Source organism: Durio zibethinus, chromosome 19, assembly GCF_047325235.1.
Source record: "Durio zibethinus cultivar Kanyao isolate XHJ-2024 chromosome 19, ASM4732523v1, whole genome shotgun sequence".
NCBI lineage: Eukaryota > Viridiplantae > Streptophyta > Magnoliopsida > Malvales > Malvaceae > Durio > Durio zibethinus.
Window position 1 is genome coordinate 21,151,604 of NC_143180.1, and position 22,589 is coordinate 21,174,192.

At 36.4% G+C, this 22,589-nt stretch overlaps 2 protein-coding genes, 1 long non-coding RNA gene and 2 pseudogenes across 3 annotated transcripts; 2 read left to right on the forward strand and 3 right to left on the reverse strand.

Moving 5' to 3' along the window:
* Positions 1-1,216: 1,216 nt before the first annotated feature.
* LOC111309619 (DNA-directed RNA polymerase V subunit 7 pseudogene) lies at positions 1,217-1,748 on the forward strand (annotated as a pseudogene).
* A 5,012-nt stretch (positions 1,749-6,760) lies between these two features.
* On the reverse strand, positions 6,761-7,150 carry LOC149513528 (MDIS1-interacting receptor like kinase 2-like). Its single transcript, XM_089748691.1, has one exon. The coding sequence runs from the start codon at positions 7,148-7,150 to the stop codon at positions 6,761-6,763; it is 390 nt and encodes a 129-aa protein (XP_089604817.1).
* Positions 7,151-7,608: 458 nt separating this feature from the next.
* On the reverse strand, positions 7,609-8,535 carry LOC111310485 (MDIS1-interacting receptor like kinase 2 pseudogene; annotated as a pseudogene).
* A 124-nt stretch (positions 8,536-8,659) lies between these two features.
* Positions 8,660-9,660, reverse strand: LOC149513529 (uncharacterized). The gene is made up of 2 exons (XR_016330211.1): positions 9,159-9,660; positions 8,660-8,992 (listed from the first exon to the last, which is right to left on the reverse strand). It is a non-coding gene; the product is annotated as an uncharacterized LOC149513529 (long non-coding RNA).
* A 4,029-nt stretch (positions 9,661-13,689) lies between these two features.
* LOC111289419 (uncharacterized) lies at positions 13,690-22,341 on the forward strand. The gene is made up of 2 exons (XM_089748693.1): positions 13,690-17,148; positions 18,012-22,341. Exons 1-2 carry the CDS (start codon positions 14,032-14,034, stop codon positions 21,420-21,422), a joined length of 6,528 nt encoding a protein of 2,175 aa, XP_089604819.1. The 5' UTR covers positions 13,690-14,031; the 3' UTR covers positions 21,423-22,341.
* The last annotated feature ends 248 nt before the right edge of the window (positions 22,342-22,589 follow it).

The following is a 22,589-nucleotide window of genomic DNA, read 5'->3' on the forward strand; positions in this document are numbered from 1 at the left end:
AAAACATATAAAAATAAATAAATAAAATACTAAAAAAATACTAAAAACGACTCGGCTACAGACTCAGAAAAAAGTTGGAACAGCGCGATTCAGGGCACGCTGCTTGGCTCGGCACAGCTAAGGGTTTGGCTAGCACGCGCATCAGAAATGGGTTCACGCTCGGGTCAGGTCTCCCGATGGCAAAACGCGTGGATCCTTAAGGATTATGAAGGTCAAAACGACGTCGTTTCATAAGGGGTATAAAAGGCTGAGTTTAGTTCTTTTTCCTCATATCCCTCATCCCTGCTCTCTCTTTTTCCTTTTTTTTTTCTCTCTCTCTCTCTTTGGCACCCCAAGAATATCGATTGAATTTCACCGGATTCTAAACATTTTGGCCAAAATCTGGGTCATTACTGGATGTTCATCGAAAAGTTCAACGGTTTCTGGAGATGTTATGCCAGAAATTGGGTAGCTGGCTGAAAACTAGGGATATCATCGAAAAATTCAATTGATGTCGAAAAAGTAGTCAAAAAATTCAACTGGTGCCAAAAAAAATGCCAAAAATTCGAAAAAAAAATTCCTAACAATCCTAGGATTCCCGTAGCCCTTCTAAACACTTTTTGCCCACTTTTGCTTTTTGTTTACTCTATTTTTTTGTGTTTCTTTCTATTTTTCTCTTTTCCTTTCCATTCAGTGTGTCAATTTATAAGGAAAATTAGAGGAATTCTAGTTCGATTGTGAATCCTCCTTAGATCATCACAAACAGATTCAATCTATGTACAATTCTACCACCCTAACCACGGCTGAATTTACTTATTTTTTATTTATTTTTTAATTATCCTAATCTTTATCATCATCTAAAAATTAATCTGAAAAAGAAGAAAATAAAATAAAAAAATTCTAAAAGAAAAACAAATAAATATATCAACATGAATAAATAATTAAGCCCAAATCTTTGGGCTTGACTGATCCCATTGAACCAGGCCCAATTGATCTAGGCCTGGACCAAATTGGGTGTCTATAATTCTGTTCTTGAAGGAAATGCCATATTTTTCTTTATTGTTTGGATTGTTGAAATTTGGTTTAACATACTTGATATTGGGATAGGACTAAATCAGTTTTTGAGTCCTTCAAGATTAATATACTGTTTCTTTTAACTCTAAGGACATTCGTTTAAATGCGAATTGCCTTTTTCTTTTCTTTTTTTTTACATCTCCTTGTTGATTGCAGTTGCAGAATGTTTCTCAAGGTGCAGTTGCCATGGAATGTCATTATACCTTCTGAGAGCTTGGATGCCAAAGTCTTGATGCTCTGAAGGGCTATAGTGGTCCACCTTTTGGATGAATTTGCTCGGAAGAAGGCCACCAAGGATCTTTGATATTTCATGGCTGTAACAATTCTGGAGAGCATTGGAGAGGGCAGAGTTAGACAGGAACACAGGGGATGTGCTTTTCTCTGTTGTCTTCAGTGGAATCACCTTCAAGATGTTCAGAGGAGAGATTTTGGAAGGAGTTGTACACAAGGTACTAAAACATGGATTTTTCTTGAAGTGTGGACCAATCCAAAACATCTATTTGTCTCACGTAAAAATGCCCGACTATCATTATGTGCCTGGAGAGAACGCTATCTTCATGAATGACAAGCACTCAAAGATTGAGAAGTACGTTGTCATCCAATTTATTGTGATCGGAACACAGTGGATGGAAGTGGAGAGGGAATTACAGGCATTGGTAAGTTTGGAAGGTGACTACTTAGGACCAGTTTCCTAAATACAACTTTTGTTTCATCTTTGTATGATTCGGATGTTCTTGGTACTGCTTTCTTAGGAAGCAGTTGACAGTATGCGTGTTGGATGTTGAACAATTCTAGTTGTTGTAAATTCGATTGGACAAAGATGTTGAATTCTAGAGCTTACTTATGATGTTAGCTTTGTATAACTTGGTTCGGTTAAATCGGCTTTTGGTTTTTGAAGTTTTTTAAAACTGAATTGAATCGACCAACTGAACAATTTTCTCTCCCCTTGTCAAGTCTAGCTTTCCATTTCTGAAGGGTTTTTGTTTCAATGGATGGAGCAGTAGCTAAAGAAGTAGTTTGAAAGGATACCAATTACTAAGGCAAGGACTAGTTTGAAGCAATGCAAGGATGAGAAAGAAGAAAACTTGGGACATAGAGGAGATGATACCATTATTAGATTGATCGAGAAAGCTTTGTTGCACACATAGCTATATATGTAAGCTGTGAATATAAAGTAGTGAAGGTAAATATATTTATTCATTTAAAATCAAAATCAAATTGGTTTCACATTTCTACATTTGTTATAGAGAAGAATTAATGGAAGTAATTGCTATGCTTTAGTTAATTGTTTGTAGAATCCATTTTATTTCTCATGCTTTAGTACTTCTGCTTCTAAGATCATTCTTTGTTTCTCAATCAAACTTCTTTCTATATTTAGTTAATTCAATTTGGATAGCAATCAATAAATAAAATTTTAATAATTTTTTTAAAGAACATTAATATTTTCATTTTACAATAATAATTATAATAATATACAACCTTAAATCTGTCTAGATATGAACCTGATTCAATCTAATTTGATTAGAAAAAAATTAACAATATAAATTTGCTCAACTCAAACTTGAAAAATTATTTAAACTTGAATTAATATGACTTTGAAATGATTCGAACTCAAATAACTCAAAAGTTAATTTGAAATTATTATTTAAAATAAATTGATTTGATTTCAAAATATAATAATTTAAACTCAAAATAATCCAACTCTAATAGTTTTAATTTCAAATAATCTGATTATCATCCGAATAATCTATACCTACAACCATCCAAACTTTCTTTTACTCTAATAATTCAATATGAAGTAAAATAACACATAAAGATGCCACCATCATATCTATAAATCTTTTCCAAAAATTATTTGTACAACTAAATTCAATATTTCAAAACAGGTCAATTCTAATGTGTGACTAATTAATGTAGAGATAACTGGCGACACTGAGAAATTTGAGTAAAATGTATTCATCCATCGATTGCCATAAGATTTTATACAATTATATGAAAGCAAGATTGTTTATTGTATTATCTTCTCATTTTAAACACTGTAAAGAAGTTTGCAAAGTTTTTGAAAATCCTCCTAACAATGCAATCATCATGGAAGACATGCCTGCCACGCATTTGTTGGGATTTGCCTTGAATCTCAAAATCCCACATCGAAAGTTAAGTAAGTTTGAATTTGTCTTGTATCCCACATCGGGAGTTTAGTAAAGGTATAAAGGGTTTCACCCCTATAAATAAGATGTTTTGGTTTTAGTTTAGTAACCTCAGAGAGTTAGACACCAAAAGAATAGCTAAGTGAGTAGGCTATTAAAAGGGTGTAATTGGGTTTTGGGTTAAGTTTTGAGTAAGGAGTTTTAGGAGACTTTTCTCATTCTAAAAGTCTCATAATTGTAAAGATTTATTTGATAGTGGATTAGATTTGGAGTAGGCCATTTTGAGTTGGGTCGAACCAAATATATTTGTGTGTTCTTATTCTTGATTTGAGCTTGTTATTTTGTGTGTGGTTGCTGCGCGTGGGTATTGTGGTATTTCCCAACAAGTGGTATCAGAGCGAGGTTCCAGGTTCGAGGTTCGAGGTTCGTGGGTCCAAGAGATTGTGAAGCAGTATTTAAAGATGTCTGAAGAAGGTATGTCTGGTATGTCTATGCCTAAGTTTGAGATTCCGTTATTTGATGGAAAGAGTAATTTTATGTTATGGCAAAGTACGATTCAAGATCTGTTAGTACAACAAGGGTTGGATCAAGCATTAGAGAGTAGTAAGCCTGAAGGAATGTCTGATGCTAATTGGAATAGGATTCAGAAGAAAGCCGTTAGTACTATTAGATTGGCACTAGCTCCAGAGGTAAAATACAGTGTGTTGACTGAGAGTACTCCGAAGAGTTTGTGGGATAAACTTGAAGGTATTTATGCTTCGAAGTCATTGACTAATAGATTATGTTTGAAGATGGATCTGTATTCTTTGAAGATGGAAGAAGGTATGAGTCTTCACAATCACCTGAATGAGTTTAATAGATTGGTTTCTCAATTGCTAGCGATTTCTGTTGATGAGTTAAAAGATGAAGAGAAGGCTTTAATTTTGCTGGCATCTTTGCCCAAGTCTTATAGGCCTTTAGTTCAGACTGTGTTGGTAGGTAGGTCTACTTTAAAGTTGGATGATGTGATTGTTCTATTGCGTGAGAATGAAAGGTTTATGGGAGCTCAGAACTCATCACCTGGGGAGAGTACACTAGCTGTAGAGGGTTTTGATCGAGGGAGGACTCAAAAGAGGATTGATGGATCAAGATGGAGATCTAAATCAAGAGACAGAGATTATAGTGATGTAGAATGTTATTATTGTGGTGAGAAGGGACATATCCAAGTACGCTGCAGAAAGCTGAGAAAGGATATGGCTGTTTTCAAAAGGGCGAATGATGAGAAGAAATCAGATGAAGAAAAGAGTGATACTGCTGCTATTTTGTCTGATGATGATGATGTTGTTTTGACAACTTGTGTGGATGAGACCCAGACTTTGAAAAGTGACAAAGGTTGGGTTTTAGATTCAGCTGCTACAGTTCATGTTTGCAATGATAGGAGCTGCTTTGTGGAGTTGAATGAGAATGAAAAGTATGGGGATATTGTGGTTGCTAACAAAGAAAATGTGCAGATTCAAGGCATTGGGAGTGTTCGCCTTAAATCTCACAATGGTGTTATTAGGACACTTCGTCATGTAAGGTATGTACCAAATTGTCACTACAATTTGATTGCTTTGGGTGAGTTAGCTTCTCGAGGGTACACATATTATGGTAGTAATGATTGGTTGAAAGTGTACAAGAATGGTAGTGTGATTCTACAAGGGAATAGGGTCAATCACTTGTACATGTTTGATGGAGGCTCAGTTGCTGGAATGCCTGTGATGAAAGAAAAGAAGAAAGGTAAGCATGTTAGCTTTGCAGATACTGTTGAAGTGTTTGGAGATTCAAGTCAAGGGAGGATTTGTTGGGATTTGCCTTGAATCTCAGAATCCCACATCGAAAGTTAAGTAAGTTTGAATTTGTCTTGTATCCCACATCGGGAGTTTAGTAAAGGTATAAAGGGTTTCACCCCTATAAATAAGATGTTTTGGTTTTAGTTTAGTAACCTCAGAGAGTTAGACACCAAAAGAATAGCTAAGTGAGTAGGCTATTAAAAGGGTGTAATTGGGTTTTGGGTTAAGTTTTGAGTAAGGAGTTTTAGGAGACTTTTCTCATTCTAAAAGTCTCATAATTGTAAAGATTTATTTGATAGTGGATTAGATTTGGAGTAGGCCATTTTGAGTTGGGTCGAACCAAATATATTTGTGTGTTCTTATTCTTGATTTGAGCTTGTTATTTTGTGTGTGGTTGCTGCGCGTGGGTATTGTGGTATTTCCCAACAGCATTAAGGCAACTTCATCTCCTACCAAGAACTCCTCCAAACAAATGGCACATTGTTTCTTGGAACTCAAATCCTCGAGTCTTCTCCTTTTCTTCATGAGTAAAAGACTATCTTATCGCATCACCAATTTTTTTTTTTCAAAATTTGAATAGAAGACTAACTAGCAGGCTTGAAATTCAATGTCATCGATGGCTTATCAATCACATGAATTTTTCATATAAGCCTCCATCCTTCTATTATAACCAATTAAGTCCTCAAAAATTTTATTTTTGTCTAATTAAATTTGAGTATAATTTTGTTTCGTTAAGCTCTTTTTCTTAGATGAAAATTGCAAAAACTAATATTATTTCTTATCAAATCAACATATATGCCATATTTCTTTTTATGATGCCAGCGTCTACATAGCATATATTTGAAAATAAAAAAGCTATTTGGATGCTAATGTAGCCTATTATATGAGCCATTTATTACATATTATGTAAACTACAATTCAATTTAAATTTTTACGTTTTGCAATACTGAAATTAATTTAACAAATACAATTATTACTGTTGATATGGTAAAAATAATGAATTTTAGTGGTTTTCATGTAAAATAAGACTTAATTAAAAAAGAATAATGTTTTATGCTTTCAATTGGATTAAAAAAAAGATAAAGATTTATTTGAGAAATTTGAAAAAAATACAACATTTTAGCATTTTAGTAAAAAAAAGGTACAAGTTAAAGGTATATATTTCAAAATCATCACTCAAATCTGTTTCAATTGTACTCAATACAATTACAATTAAATTTTGAATGATTTAACAAACAGTGAATGGTGAAAGGTTAAAAAGATGAAACTGTGAAAAATAATCTGTACGAGTGTGTATAAAAATAAACGGCGAGTAAATAGTAAAATCAAAAGGTTATTGTGTGAAGTTCTGTTTATTGTAATTTGGTGTGCTCACCAAATTTTTTTTTTTTTTTATTCAAACAAATAAAAAAGTGATGTTAGAATTGCTGTAGCATTTCGAAGCGAAAGTATTGTAGCAAATCAATATCATAGTAAAATATTACAATTGATACTGAAAGTTGAAATTCTAAATCTGGCCATTAGTTACATTTCAAAAATAGGAAATCTTGAACATACAAATTAAGTGCTTAAACACAGTTGTTCTATATCACAGGCTTAAACATAGCTATTCTATATCACAGCTAATTCACTACAAAAGCTTTATTACTAGAGTGCTTAAACATTTCAGTACAAAGAAGACTAAAAGAAATAGATTGAAAGCAAATACACGTGCTTAGAATTATTATTCAAATTGTTAACACCTTAATATTAGCCACTACAGACTTCACGATCCCACAATTCTCCCAATTTTATGATTGAGAAAGGATTGGGCAATGGAAACGATTGACGTGTAAGGGCTTGAGCAACTTGTCGCATGGTTTGCCGAAGTTGGGGACTGCCATTCAAGCATGCAAATCCCAGCTTTGTAGTAGAGACAACATCCTTTGCAACTTGTCTTACTGGTGGTGAGAGGCATTGGTCTATCACATCTTTAAGTAAAATCAGTTGGTTGTCATTTGGTATCGATGTCGATGTTGATGCTGGTGCCGATGACGACGATGGGAAACATGAAATCAAATCACCAGGATACCTCCCCATAAGTATTTTCCTTGTTAGCACCCCAATACTGTAAACATCATATCTCTCATCTACTTTCATTGTATAAGCCAACTCTATTTAAAGAAATATATTTGATCAATGTACTCTAGTAAGCAATAAATATATCTAATCAACACATTATTATGTTAGAATATTGAGAAGATTAATGTGGAAAAGAAATTGGGAATATTTAAAAAATTACATGAAAATTGAAATTTAGAGGTTTAAATAAGATTTTACATTTAGTTCATTAGTTTGATATATTGAATTTTGTAAAATTAAGTGTTAAAGTTCAAAGATTAATTACACATTTGATACTTAATTAGAGTAAAATTCTTTAATACTTAAATTTGAAAAGTTACAATCTTAATACTACTTGTACTTTGTTTTAACACATCAATTTGCACACAAACCTAACACTTTTAATTGAATGATGACATGTTTAAAGCATAAAAAAAAAGAGAAAGATATTAATAAATACCTGGAGCTATATACCCGAAATTGCTAGCAAGTAAGGTCTAATTGGAAGAGTCGGGCTTTAAAAGCCTGGTTGTGCCAAAATCTGAAACATGAGCCTCATAGTCTAAATCTAGAAGAACATTATTGTTGGAAATATCTCGATGAATTATAGGTGGTGAATGGTCATTATGCATATAAGACAAGGCATTGGCCACTCCTTTTACAACATTTAGCCTCTTCTTCCAATCCAACTCCATTGCCTCGTCCTTGTTGCTTAAAACCATTCTCAAACTTCCCCTTTCTACAAACTCATAAACCAAAAATGAGTCCTTTGGATGTGAACAAAAGCCATACAGCGTCACAATGTTACGATGCTTTATTTCTGATAAAGTATGAATCTCGCTTTCAAAGGCTTTCAAGTTATTGGAAATCATGCTACCTTCAGATTGGTGAAGTTTCTTCACAGCAACCACCTCACCAATGGGTAGCGCAGCTTTATAAACGGCTCCATAGCCTCCTGAACCAATGCAATTGTTGGAGCTGAAATCTTCAGTGCCTTCAATAATGTTCTCGTAGAGTATTCTTCCATTATATCCCCACAATGTGAAAAAATCTCCAAGTTGTGCCTCGATTGACTCGGATTTTCTGGTTCGGTTCTTTTGGCAAAGAATAAGGAAACTTCCAGCCATGATAAAGAGCAAAAGAAGAAGACCAAAGAGTGGAAGCACAATGAAAATGATGACTATGGTGCTTTTTCTATGACCGTTGCTAGTAGCAGCGACAGCACAAAGCATTAGTCCAGTGGCATTACCACATAGTCCCTTATTGTTTCTTAAGGCATCGAATGAAGCGTCATGAAATGCCTTAATGTTAGGAGTAGGGCCTTCTAATTGATTGTAAGATATATTCACAACAGTCAAGCTTTTCAAATCATTAAAAGATTTTGGGATGGAACCATTGAGCATATTGTGAGAAAGGTCCAACATTTCCAAGGAATGTAATTTTGCAAGCTGTTGTGGTATCTCCCCAATGTAGACACCGGTTTTGTCCGGATCTACTGTTTTTTTTTAATAATAATAATATTTAACAAAACAAACAAAAAACAAAAAATAAACAAACAAAAGAAACAGAAATAAAACAAAAGTCAAGGGGTTGGTTCGGCGCCGAACTGGCCCGACCAACTACCCGATCAGCCTCCCGACAAGCCACCAATCACGGACGGTAGGTATGATTTTTCAGTTGAAAAATGAGATTCAAATCTCAGAAAATCTGAGATTTGAATCCCAACAAGCTCTATAAATATAGCTTGTAAACTAGACTAAAAGGGGGAACGAAAAAAAAGAAAAAGAAGAAGGCAGCTTCTGTAAAAAAAATTCTGCAAAAACACACAAAAAAAAAAAACAACAGTCCCCTGGAACGGGGAACCCAGCGCCAGAAAGCCACCTGAAAAAAAAAGAGAGAGATCAGCAGATTCAAAGAAAAAAAAAAAAAGAAAAAAGAGAGACCGAAACTTTGAGCCCCGATCTACGTCGATCACGGCTGTTTCCGGTAAAAAGGACACCGAATCTGGAAAGATCGCGTCGAAGAGAACTTCCAGAAGAATTTTCACCTTTCCCGGTCATCGGAAACCACCGTCCAAGACTGCCGGCGGCGAGCCAGACGGCGGCCGGCACGGTGCTCCGGCAACCGACCGACGACCTCTCCCCCAGAGCTCTCTCTCTCCCTCTCTCCCTTTTTTTTCTGAAACAGAAGCCAAATGAACCAAAAAAAAAAAATCTTCAGCTATATATAGTAAAGCAAAATCTCAAAACGACGTCGTTTAGATAAAGACCCAAAACGATGCCGTTTCAGCCAAGGAGGATCCGCGCGTCAACCCGCGACCCGACCCGGGTTCCGCGCACCCGACCCGCGACCCGCTGCCTTTATCATCTCTGACCGGTCTGACTGGACCGAACCGAACCGCCGGACCAAACCAACCAGATCGAACTGAACCGCCGGACCGAACCAACCAGACCGAACCGAACCGCCGAACCGAACCAGGAGTTGACCGGACCGTTGACCGGTTCGGTTCAGGTAAAAAAAAAAATTTTTTTTTTTTTTTGAATTTTTCTTATTTTTTAAGTATTATTTTATTAATATTTATGCATATTAAAATATCTATATTTGTTAGACTAATTAATGAAATTGTGGTTAAATAATTTTTTATATAATTATGTTATTTTTTAGAATAAACTTTAAAAACAATAAGATAAAAAATAAATTTAATAATAATACTAAAGTAGTAAAAAAATGAAAGAAAAAGGAAATTTTTATCCGACGATGAGATTCAAAGGTATTCCGAGTAGTGATGCCTACGAAATCTCTAGGTGAGAAGATTTTTTTTAAAATACTACCAGCGTATTGGAGTATTTATAAAAAAATTTTCAATACAGTAAAGATTTTCTTTTTTAAAAAAATAATAAATAAAAATTGATTAATAAATTAAAATATAACTAATAAAAAATAAGAGAAGAGGAAATTTTTATCCGATGATGAGATTCAAAGGTATTCCGAGTAGTGATGCCTATGAAATCTCTAGGTGAGAAGATTTTTTTAAGTACTACCAGCGTATTGGAGTATTTATAAAAATTTTTCAATACAGTAAAGGTTTTCTTTTTTTAAGAATAATAAATAAAAATTAATGAATATAATAAAAAATATAAGTAATAAAAATAAGAAGAAAAGAAATTTAATCCAATGATGAGATTCTAAAAGTATTCCGAGTAGAGATGCTTTAAGAAATCTCTAGGTGAGAAGATTTTTTGTAAAATATTACCAGCGTATTGGAATATTTATAGAAAATCTTCAATATGATTAAATTCCTTTTTTCTTCAAAATTTTAATTAAAATTAATAAAATTAATAAAATAATTAATAAAATTTTTGAATGAGAATAAAATGTGTGCATAAACACGAAAATATTTTGCATGGCATGCATAACATAATTTCTTACGAAAAGTAAATTTAGACCTCCAAAGATGAGATTCTAAAAGTATTCCGAGTAGAGATGCTTTAAGAAATCTCTAGGTGAGAAAGAGTTCTTTTAATGTTACCAACGTACTGGAACATTTTAAGAATTATTTCAATAAAAAGGTTTTGATTTATTTTTCTCGAGAATAATTTTAATAAATAAAAATCAAAGAAATTATTTTTCGAATACTGAAAATAAGACTGTTTGTATCAAAATCAAAGGATAACACGTTGTTAATTGGTACCGTTTTTTAACGGGCGTTGTGGGGGTACTAATCCTTCCCCACGCGTAATCGACTCCCGAACCCAGACTGTTTCGCAGACCGTAAAATTATCTTTTTAATAAATTTTAATTAATTTTAAGATTTCATTAAAAGGATATGTTTTAATAGGTGGCCAATCGCACCTAGCCAAAAAAGATTGGTGGCGACTCCGTTATTTTTTATTTCGTTTCCAAATTCGTCGGGCGGACACAAAACCGTTACGACAGCTTGGCGACTCCACTGGGGACGCCTTTTGTTTTCGAGAGTCAGGCCAAAATTAACTACTTGTTATCCTCAAATTTTGATTTAAATAGTCTTAATCAATTTCTTAGTAAAAAAAAAGGTAAAAAAGAAAAACCAAACAAAACAAAACAAATCAACAATAAAAAGCAAAAAAATTCACATACATTTATCTTACTATGCCTCTTATGTTTTATTTTATATATTGCTTTCAATAAATTAGGATATATTTTGCACACAATGGCACGATGCATCTCATACATGAGCTCTATACCCGGGCTCCGTCCTTTATAGGAGGAAGTAAAGTACCTATGCTCTCGTGAGGTGATAACCTCCGCAATGGCAAGCGAAATACTTTCACTCGAATTGAACCCTTTCCGTGAGGATCGGGGTGCCTTACTAGTCCAATATGGACGACAGTGAGGAACAATTTGGGAACCTTTAGACCCTGTCAATCCAAACCCAGCATATAATAAGCCTAGGAAACCAACCTTATGTAGAGCCCCGTCCACCTTCTCTTAGAAAGTACCTAAGAATAAAAGTTGTGTGTAATACGAAACAAAAAAAAAATCTCAAAAACATTAAAAAAAACAAAAAAAAAAACAAAAAAATGTTTTTTTTCAAATCACACTAACTCAATTTTGCATTAATCATATCATACAGTTTTGCATCGAGATATTTGCTCAAGGACACATTTCTCCTAAGAAGTTTCATGGATCCCATAGAACTACAGATTTGCTCATCCTCGGTTAATGTGCCATGTGAGTCGTATAATGAAGTACATGTCTGGTCAAAAGAGGCTCAACAAAAGAATGGAGATTGTTTGCCTACCAGTTATGTGTCTGAGTTACCCGAGAAAATGCATTTAGATCTCACACAGAATGATTTAAAAGAGTTAGCTGCTATCTGGGGTCAATTAAGCGAGGAAAGAAAAGAAAGCTTTTGCAAAAAGTATGGGCAGATTGCATCCCTCATTTCAATAGTGATTGATGAACAGCTGGTCAAAGCAACTATACAGTTTTGGGATCCATCATATAGATGTTTCACCTTTAATCAGGAAGATTTGGTGCCAACTATCGAGGAGTATTCGATTTTGCTCGGGATAGAACTACAATGTCCGGATAAGGTGTTTACTCGAAAGCCAAAATCAGGTTACCGTAAAAAGTTAGCCAAGCTTATGGGGGTTAAGGTAGAAACCATTGATTCTTTTGTGAAGTCTAAAGGTGAACATCTCGGCATTCGTTGGGACTTTCTCCGAAACTTCATTCAGGAGCATTTGGATAACGATCAAGGTATGGATGTGTTTGCTCTAGCATTGTATGGCATGATAATCTTTCCGAAGACTTTGGGTTATATTGAGATAACTGTGGTAGACTTTTTCGAGCAAATCAAAACCCAGGCAATTAATCCTGCTCCAGCAGTCCTAGCCGAAACTATCAGATCATTGAATTTCTGTCGACGAAAGGGGAAAGGACGATTCATAGGATGTGCATCTCTATTGTATATATGGGTCAGAAGTCATTTCAAATGTGGGAAGAGTGCATTTTCAAAACCATATCTTCGAAACAAGGCACCAATCGAAGAGTTTTGTAAAAGCCAATGGCCGACGTTAAAGACTAAGGAAGAATGGGTCCTTTTCTTGCGAAAGCTTACTGGGGATAAAATTGAATGGATGGCGCCTTGGATGTCTCGTGTGCCCTTGTTGTATCGTGGAGGAAATGAGCCATGGATTCCGTTATTAGGGCTATGGGGTGTTGTAAGCTACGCTCCATTGATGGTACTTAGGCAATTTGGTGCGAAACAGTTTGTTCCTGCTACTCATGGCCTGGTCCAAGTAGAATTCATTTACGGAGAATCGAATCCATCAAGAATCCCAGAGCAGTTGATCCAAGCATGGAAGAGAACACAAAGAATGAGGTTAGGGCCTCTCATCGACAAAGTCACTTTTGATTACCAGATTTGGAAAGCAATGCGCCTTAGAGATATAGTACTCCCTCCAGATGATAGCTCATATCAATTGGTTAATCTTTCAGAAGAAGTGCAATTATCAGAAGTTGAGCTTATCAAGAAAGAATTAGAAGCTGAAAAAGAAGAAATAAGAAGGGAGAATTTGAGACTTCGCGAGAAGGTAGGGCAATTGAAATATGAAACGGAGATACAAGGGAGCAAATTAGAAAAAGTCATAAAAGAGCGGGATCAGGCTAATAGTGATTTGAAAAATCTACACCAAGAAAATAAGAGGCTACGAGTTCAATTCAAAACTGAAAAAGTTACCAAGTCTTACCTTAGTCGACAACGAGAAATGGATGAACTCCGAGAGGGAATAAACCAATGGAAGGGCAAAGCTCAAGAAAAGCAAGAGGAGACCACCAGAATTTTTCAAGAATGTCAGAATTGGAAGGGATTATACTCTACAACTTCAGCAAGATTGGTGGAATGCCAAAATGAAAAGGAAAGGTTGAAAGTCATGCTTGCAAAAGAGAGAAGAAAGCATTTTGAAGTACTGAATGAAAAAGAATCACTTCACCAGGTGATCCAAGGGTTAGAGATAGAACTACAAGACCACAAGAGCCATATTTCAGTAATGATAGATGAGTGGCATAGAAGGGAAAAAGATTGGATCTTTACATGTGATTCGGAGAGGGATGCCCACATGAGATGGAAGACAGAAAGCCTAGGGAGGCAACAGTACATAGATCACTTGACTAATCAAGTTTGCAAGGCAGTGAAGAAAACATGGGAGATGGTTGAAAAGGTAGAAGCATTAAGAAAAGAAGTCAATCCCATAGGAGAATATGGACAGCGCCTAGTGAACTTTCTAGATGAGACGAAAGACCATTATGCGCAAGTCAAACGCTTTTATGGATATAACTCTAGGATGTTAAAACCTATGTAATAACAGTTGTATGGGATCAATAAAAATTTCTAATGTTGAAGTTCGTCCAAAAGCAAATATCTCCCACTTGCATTCATGCATCATATGCATCATTTTTCAACACATAAACATTCTAATTTTTTTTTTTTCTTAAAACAAAAACTTTGTGGTAATAAAGGTTCAAGAATAGCTCGCCCATCAAAAATTTCGGTCCAACCTACTCGTCATTCATACAATACCAGGACACAGACAAGAATCATGGAGCAAGAACAAGCCAGTAGATTTGAGAGAATTGAAAAAGCTCAAGAAGAACTAAAAGGAGATCTTAGCGCAATAATGGCTATGCTCAAGAAGCTTGACAAGGCAAAAGCAGTGGAAGAAAATCCTAGCCTTCAAGAGCAATCACCAGATATGGTCGATCCTGTCTATCCTCCAGGGTTTGAACCACGACTGAACCAACCTTCACAAGAAACTAGACTACCAGTTCCTACTCCTGGTGGATATCCTAATCCTTATCCAGGAATGACATCCACACTTGCTCCAGGACAATTTCAAAATTTTGTTAATCCCATTATGATGGAAAGACCACCTGAGCCAATCCTAGTTCCTGATTTGGATGATCCCAAAGAAAGAGAAAAGCTAGGGATGCAGACGCCTGAAAAGGTAGAAGATACCAGTGCTCGGGAGAAGATGAAGTTATTGGAAGAAAGGCTTAGGGCTGTAGAAGGAATGAATTTTTATGGCTCCACAGATGCGGCTGACCTTTGTTTAGTTCCAGACGTGGTAATTCCAACTAAATTCAAGGTCCCTGAATTTGAAAAATATGATGGCACAAAATGCCCAATGACCCACATCATCATGTATTGTCGAAAGATGGCAGCATATGCTCGAGACGAGAAGTTGTTAATGCACATATTTCAAGATAGTCTCACGGGTTCTGCAGTTAGATGGTATGTCCAACTAGATAGAACTCGTATTCATTCTTGGCAAGAGCTTACAAAGGCATTCCTTACACAATATCGTCATGTCACGGATATGATTCCAGATCGTCTATCTCTTCAAAGCATGGAAAAGAAAGCAACTGAAAACTTCAAGGAGTATGCACAAAGGTGGAGAGATGTGGCTGCACAAGTCCAACCTCCTCTCACTGAAAAAGAAACAACTATTTTATTTGTGAACACCTTGAAAGCACCATATTATGAGAGATTGATAGGCAATGCAACCAAGAACTTTGCAGATATGGTGATATCAGGAGAGATCATTGAAAGTGCCATAAAAAATGGTAAGCTCGATGTGGGAGAGGCAAGTGGAGCAAGAAAGAGTGGAGCTCCTAGAAAGAAAGAGAATGAGGCCCAAGCAGTAAATTTTATGGGGCAACAATTCAGAGGTTTCACACCCTACTCTGTACCAGTCTACCAAACCCATTATCCTTCTGTAAACCATGTTACATCCACCCCCCATTCATATCAACCATACCAGTCATTACCACAACCAGCTTATTCACCCCGTTTTCAGCCATCCTTTCGAACACCCACCTATTCTTATAATCGTCCTGTTATACCTACAAGACCAGACTGGAGACCTAATAGTGGTCCAAGAGCCCCAAGAAATACCCAAGAAAAACTCACTTTCGATCCCATTCCCATGACATACGCAGATTTGTATCCCAGACTTGTTGAGAAACATCTGCTTGCTCCTGTTATCATTGAACCTATGAAACCTCCGTTTCCCAAATGGTATGACCCCAATGCACATTGTGATTATCATTATGGGAATCCAGGTCATTCCACTGAGAACTGTACTGCTTTGAAGCGTAAAGTGCAGGGGTTAATCAATGAAGGAGTATTAAATTTTGATACCAGCCAACAGGGGACTCCAAATGTCAATGGAAACCCTCTACCAAATCATACCAAACCATTAATAAATGCTTTGATTGATGGGCAAACAAGTTATGTGAAAAGAAGAATAGAGGAGGTCAAAACTCCTATGGCTAAGGTGTTCGAAGTATTGGTCAAAACTGACATGTTGAAGCCAATAGAACCTCAAAATTACTCTGAAATGATAAACTCAACTGAAAGCTGCACTTATCACAGAGATGTTCTGGGGCATTCTATCGAGAATTGTCACCAATTTCGTCAAGAGGTGCAAAAATTGATGGATGAAGGTCGAATAGAGTTTTACCAAGAGAGAGAAGAGTTGGTGAAAGTGTCTACCATTGATTCAAAGAATAAGTTTGGGCGTAGACCAGTAACTATCTATTATGATGAGAAGCCAACATCGAAGCTAGAAAAACTCGTCTCTCGACCAGTGGTGACAATTAAAGTTCCTGCCCTTTTTTCATATCAGAATGATAAAGCAGTACCTTGGAAGTACGATTATGGTGTCGTAGTCAACCCAGATACTGCTAATATAACGGGTGTAGGAGGCATAACCCGAAGTGGCAGGTGCTATACCCCAGAGGCTCTAGAAAAAGCTAGAAAAGAGAAAGCCAAGGTAGGGGAAGAAAATGAAAGTCAGAGTGATCTTGATGCAACACCAGAAAAAAAATGTCAGAAGCCAGTATCTGAGAGTGAAGCAGGTGAATTTTTGAAGTTAATAAAACATAGCGAGTATAGCGTGGTAGAACAGCTGAACAAGATGCCAGCTAGAATTTCGCTATTGTCATTATTGCTCAGTTCAGAGTCACACCGTAATGCTTTGCTGAAAGTGCTAAATCAAGCATATGTGTCTCACAATGTTTCTGTTGAATATGTGGAACAGCTTGTTGGCAATCTGACGATTTCAAACTATATCTCTTTCAGTGATGAAGAGATTCTTCCTGAAGGTAGAGGAAGTACCAAGGCTCTTCACATTACTGTGAAATGTAAAAGTCATATAATGGCTAAGGTTTTGATTGATAATGGTTCATCCATCAATGTTATGCCTGTGACTACTTTGACAAAACTTCCTGTTGATGGATCTTATATGAAACCTAGTCATATGATAGTGAGAGCCTTTGATGGAACCAGAAGAGAGGTGCTAGGAGATATAGAAGTGCCATTGCAAATTGGCCCATGCATTTTCAATGTGAAATTTCAAGTTATGGACATCTCTCCTTCATACAGTTGCTTATTGGGTAGGCCGTGGATCCATATGGCAGGTGCTGTTCCATCCTCATTACATCAAAAAGTCAAATTCATTGTTGAAGGGAAGCTAACATGTGTGGCAGGAGAAGAAGATTTATTGGTAACTCAACCGATAAATACTCCTTATATGGAATCGACAGATGAAGCTTTAGAATGCTCTTATAGATCCTTCGAGATTGCCAATGCAACATATATAGCTGAAGGATCTAAATTATATTCACCACACTTATCTACGACTACTAAAATGGTAGTCAAACAGCTTACCAAGATGGGATGGCGACCTGAAGCTGGACTTGGGAAGAACTTGCAAGGAATCACGAAGTCATCAGTCATATATGAAAAGAGAGACAGATTTGGCTTGGGATATAAACCAACAAGAGGGGACAGAACAAGAATGGTGAATGAGAAAAGAGATAAGAGGATAGCTAATCTTAAGGGATATGAGCTGGAGTCAGAGCCTATAGTCATTCCACACCTCTATGATTCTTTTCACTCAGGAGGATACATTTATTCAGATTTACCGAGAGCCTCAAGTGCAGGATTCATGGAAAAATTTTCAGAGCTGGCCATTCAAATGGTGGATGATGGGGAAAAGAAGAGTCGAAGTGAAGAGTTGTTCGTGTACCCTTGTCCTTCAGATTTTGAGCTGGATAATTGGAAAGTTATGGAGCTGCCTGTTGTTTTTAAAACTTTGGAAAAGTAATGTGAAACTTTAAATCCCTAATTACTTTTTATTAGGAGATCTTTTATGGTGTGTTTATGTTTGTCATTTTAATAAAAGACTTAGAAGATGCATCCATATTTTTTCTATTGTTTTTATCTTCATTTTTACCTTTCATTCTTTTCTTTCCTACATTTTCTTGTCATTCCATCTTTGTGTGCCAATATTTTCTTCATCTTACCCTTTGCAGGGTCCCAAACAATGAACATGAAGATAATCATGGCAATAATCTCGGATTTGATTTTGAAAACTTAATTCATGTTGATGAACTTGATAATGAGGAAGATTCAGATAACTACACATTGCCTCTTGATTTGTTAAAATTAATAGAACATGAAGATAAGCCAATTGAACCCCACCAAGAAATTACTGAATCAGTAAATTTGGGAGGTGGTGAGAACAAAAGAGAGGTCAAAGTTGGTACATCTCTTTTACCAGCTGAAAGACAGAAGCTAGAAGAGCTACTCCGAGAATATGTAGATGTGTTCGCATGGACTTATCAAGATATGCCAGGACTCAGCACTGATATTGTAGAGCACAAGTTACCTTTAAAATCAGGATGTAAGCCGATGCAGCAAAAGCTAAGACGCATGAAACCAGAGATGCTGCTGAAAATTAAAGAGGAAGTGAAGAAACAATTCGATGCTGGATTTTTGGAAGTGGCAAAATATCCTGAATGGATAGCCAACATAGTGCCAGTTCCTAAGAAGGATGGAAAAGTGAGAATGTGTGTCGATTATCGAGATCTGAATAGAGCAAGCCCTAAGGATAACTTTCCTTTACCTCACATCGATACTCTAGTGGATAATACTGCTAGGCACTCCACGTTTTCCTTTATGGATGGTTTCTCAGGCTATAATCAGATCAAGATGGCTCGAGATGATATGGAGAAAACTACATTTGTGACCATGTGGGGAACATTCTGTTACAAAGTCATGCCTTTTGGGTTGAAAAATGCTGGTGCTACTTATCAAAGAGCAATGGTGACTCTTTTTCATGACATGATGCATAAAGAGATAGAAGTGTATGTGGATGATATGATTGCAAAATCTCGTGAAGGAGAGGATCATATCGTCAATCTCAAAAAGCTGTTTGACAGGTTGAAGAGATTTCAGTTGAAGTTGAATCCTGCCAAATGTACATTTGGAGCCAAATCAGGAAAACTATTGGGCTTTGTAGTCAGTGAAAAAGGAATCGAAGTGGACCCGAAAAAGATACAAGCCATCCAAAACTTATCTCCTCCTCATACCTCAAAAGAAGTGCGAGGTTTCTTAGGGAGATTAAATTATATTGCTCGCTTCATCTCTCAACTCACTTATAAGTGTGATCCTATTTTCAAGCTTCTCAGAAAACATGATCCTGGAGAATGGAATAACGAATGCCAAGAAGCTTTTGATAAGATCAAAGAATACTTGTCAAATCCACCTGTGTTGATGCCACCAATGCTAGGAAAACCTTTGATTTTGTACTTGACAGTGCATGAAAATTCAATGGGATGTGTGCTGGGGCAAAGAGATGAAACTGACAGGAAAGAACGAGCAATTTACTACCTGAGCAAGAAGTTCACTGATTATGAGTCAAAGTATTCACCATTAGAGAAGATGTGTTGTGCATTAACCTGGACAGCTCGAAGGCTTAGACAATACATGCTTTATCACACTACTTGGCTCATAGCAAAGCTGGATCCTATTAAGTATGTCTTCGAAAAGCCCTCATTGACAGGAAGAATAGCACGGTGGCAAGTTATGCTTTCAGAATATGATATCATTTACGTGACTCAAAAAGCTATTAAAGGAAGTGCAATAGCTGAATTCCTTGCTGATCGTGCAGTCGAAGATTATGAGCCAATGAAATTAGATTTTCCTGATGAGGATGTGATGGCCATTGAAAAAAATGAACCTGTTGAAAAATCATGGAGGATGTATTTTGATGGAGCTGCTAATGCTTTGGGTCATGGTATTGGGGCAATTTTGATATCTCCTGATGGACATTATTACCCCATCACAGCCAGATTAAATTTTAATTGCACAAACAATGTGGCTGAATATGAGGCCTGTGTTATGGGTCTACAAGCAGCAATTGAAAAGAAGATCAAAATGTTAGATGTGTTTGGAGATTCAGCTTTAGTCATCTATCAGTTACGAGGTGAATGGGAAACAAGAGACTCTAAGTTGATTCGGTACCATAAATACATCTCTGAGTTGGTTAAGCAATTTAAAGAAGTTCAGTTTGAGCATCTACCCAGAGAGGAAAACCAAATTGCTGATGCACTGGCTACTCTAGCTGCAATGATCAAAATAGATGCAAATACTGAAATCCAACCCATCAAGCTGGATGTGAAAGATATACCAGCACATTGCTCAGGTGTTGAAAAAGAAATTGATGGAAGGCCATGGTATCATGATATCATGCAATACATTAAAAGCCAGCAGTACCCAGAACATGCAACAGAAAATGATAAAAGAACTATTAGAAGATTGGCTATGAATTTCTTCATTGATGGAGATATCCTTTACAAAAGAGGTCGAGATCAAGTGCTCTTAAGATGTGTAAATGCAGCTGAAGCAAAGAAGATTATTGAAGAAGTGCATGATGGAATTTGTGGGGCACATGCAAATGGTCATATGATGGCTAGACAAATAATGAGGGCTGGCTATTATTGGTTGACAATGGAGAGTGACTGTATTGATTATGCTAGGAGATGTCATAAATGTCAGATTTATGCTGACAAGATTCATGCTCCACCATCAACATTACACGTTCTAGCTCCTCCCTGGCCATTCTCAATGTGGGGTATGGATGTCATTGGTCCCATTACTCCAAAAGCTTCGAATGGGCACAGATTCATTTTTGTGATGATTGATTACTTCACCAAATGGGTAGAAGCTGCATCATATGCTAGTGTGACCCGATCTGTGGTATGTAAGTTCATAAAAAGAGAGATAATGTGTAGATATGGGCTTCCGGAGACAATTATTTCTGATAATGCCAAAAACTTGAACAACAAAATGATGAATGAAGTATGCACTCAGTTCAAGATCCGCCATCGTAATTCGGCACCATATCGTCCAAAAATGAATGGGGCAGTGGAGGCTGCGAATAAGAATATCAAGAGAATCCTGGAGAAAATGACTGAAACTTACAAAGATTGGCATGAGAAGTTGCCTTTTGCCTTGCATGCTTATAGAACATCAGTCAGAACATCTACTGGGGCCACACCGTTCTCTTTGGTATATGGAATGGAAGCTGTGCTACCGATCGAAGTGGAAATTCCCTCACTGAGAGTCCTGATGGAGGTAGAGTTAGAGGAAGCAGAATGGGTTCGAAATCGTTACGAGCAGTTAAACCTCATTGAAGAGAAAAGACTGTCAGCACTTTGTCACGGTCAATTATATCAAAAGAGGATGATGAGAGCACATGACAAGAAAACTCGTCCCCGTTGCTTTAGGGAAGGAGACTTAGTGCTAAAAAGATTTCTTCCAAATCAACATGATAATCGAGGGAAATGGACACCAAATTGGGAAGGCCCGTATGTGGTGAAAAAGGCCTTTTCTGGTGGGGCATTGATTTTGGCAGAAATGGATGGAGGTGATCTGCCTACCCCAATAAATTCAGATGTTGTGAAGAAATATTTTGCTTAAAAAAAAAAAAGAAAAAAAAAAGAAAAAATGATGACTTATCTAAGTTGAAAACCTGAAAAGGCGGCTTAGATGTGAAGCAAAAGCATCATCAAGAAAAGATCCCACAATGCAGGGGCAAGTGTAGTTTGACGAACTTTGAATAATCAAGAAAGTCATCTGATTTAGTTTTAGAGAAAAAATCTGAGAATATTTTGTTCATGATTATCTTGTGATCATTCTTTTGACACCTTTATTTCAACTCAAACACTTTGACATACACTTGGTATCAGCCATAGAAAATACATTATCCTTCATTTGAAAATAATGCCTATCCTTTCCTTTATCCTTATTCGATATTTTTTGTCCATCAGAGAAATGTGATTGCATTTTATTTGTCTTGAACTTAAAATGATGAAAAGAAAAACAAACATGAAAGATCTCAGCATTACTTTTAAAGTTGACAAAGGCAAATGAAAAAGGATGAGAAAAGCATGACAAGTCATTGATGTTGTAGACTTTTGAAAAAAAAATATTGTGGTCAGATGTTGAAGACAGATTGGTCATATAAGAATTCAGATAAAAGAAGCCGAAAGCGAGAGATTTCGAGAACCTTTTTACTACAATGAACGATTTTGATTGCATTACATGCATTGCATCATGAGCACTCAGTACATGCATCCATGAGAAGTTGTAACCCAGATAGAAATTTTCCATTTCTTAATGAAAAAACAAGATTTTGGTAAAGAAAATGATCAAACAAAGGAATTCAAAAGAGGAAATTTACTTGTTCAAAGATGAGAACTCAAATTTGAAAACAGAAGATGAAATTTTAAAGTTGTTGAGCCTCTGCTGAGAGGAGCTTTTTCCAAGATGAGATTTTAAAGTTGTTGAGCCTCTGCTGAGAGGAGCTTTTCCAAGATAAAATTTTAAAGTTGTTGAGCCTCTGCTGAGAGGAGCTTTTTCCAAGAAGAGATTTTAAAGTTGTTGAGCCTCTGCTGAGAGGAGCTTTTCCAAGATGAATTTTAAAGTTGTTGAGCCTCTGCTGAGAGGAGCTTTTTCAGATGAAATTTTAAAGTTGTGGAGCCTCTGCTGAGAGGAGCTTTTCCAAGATGAATTTTAAAGTTGTTGAGCCTCTGCTGAGAGGAGCTTTTTCAGATGAGATTTTAAAGTTGTTGAGTCTCTGCTGAG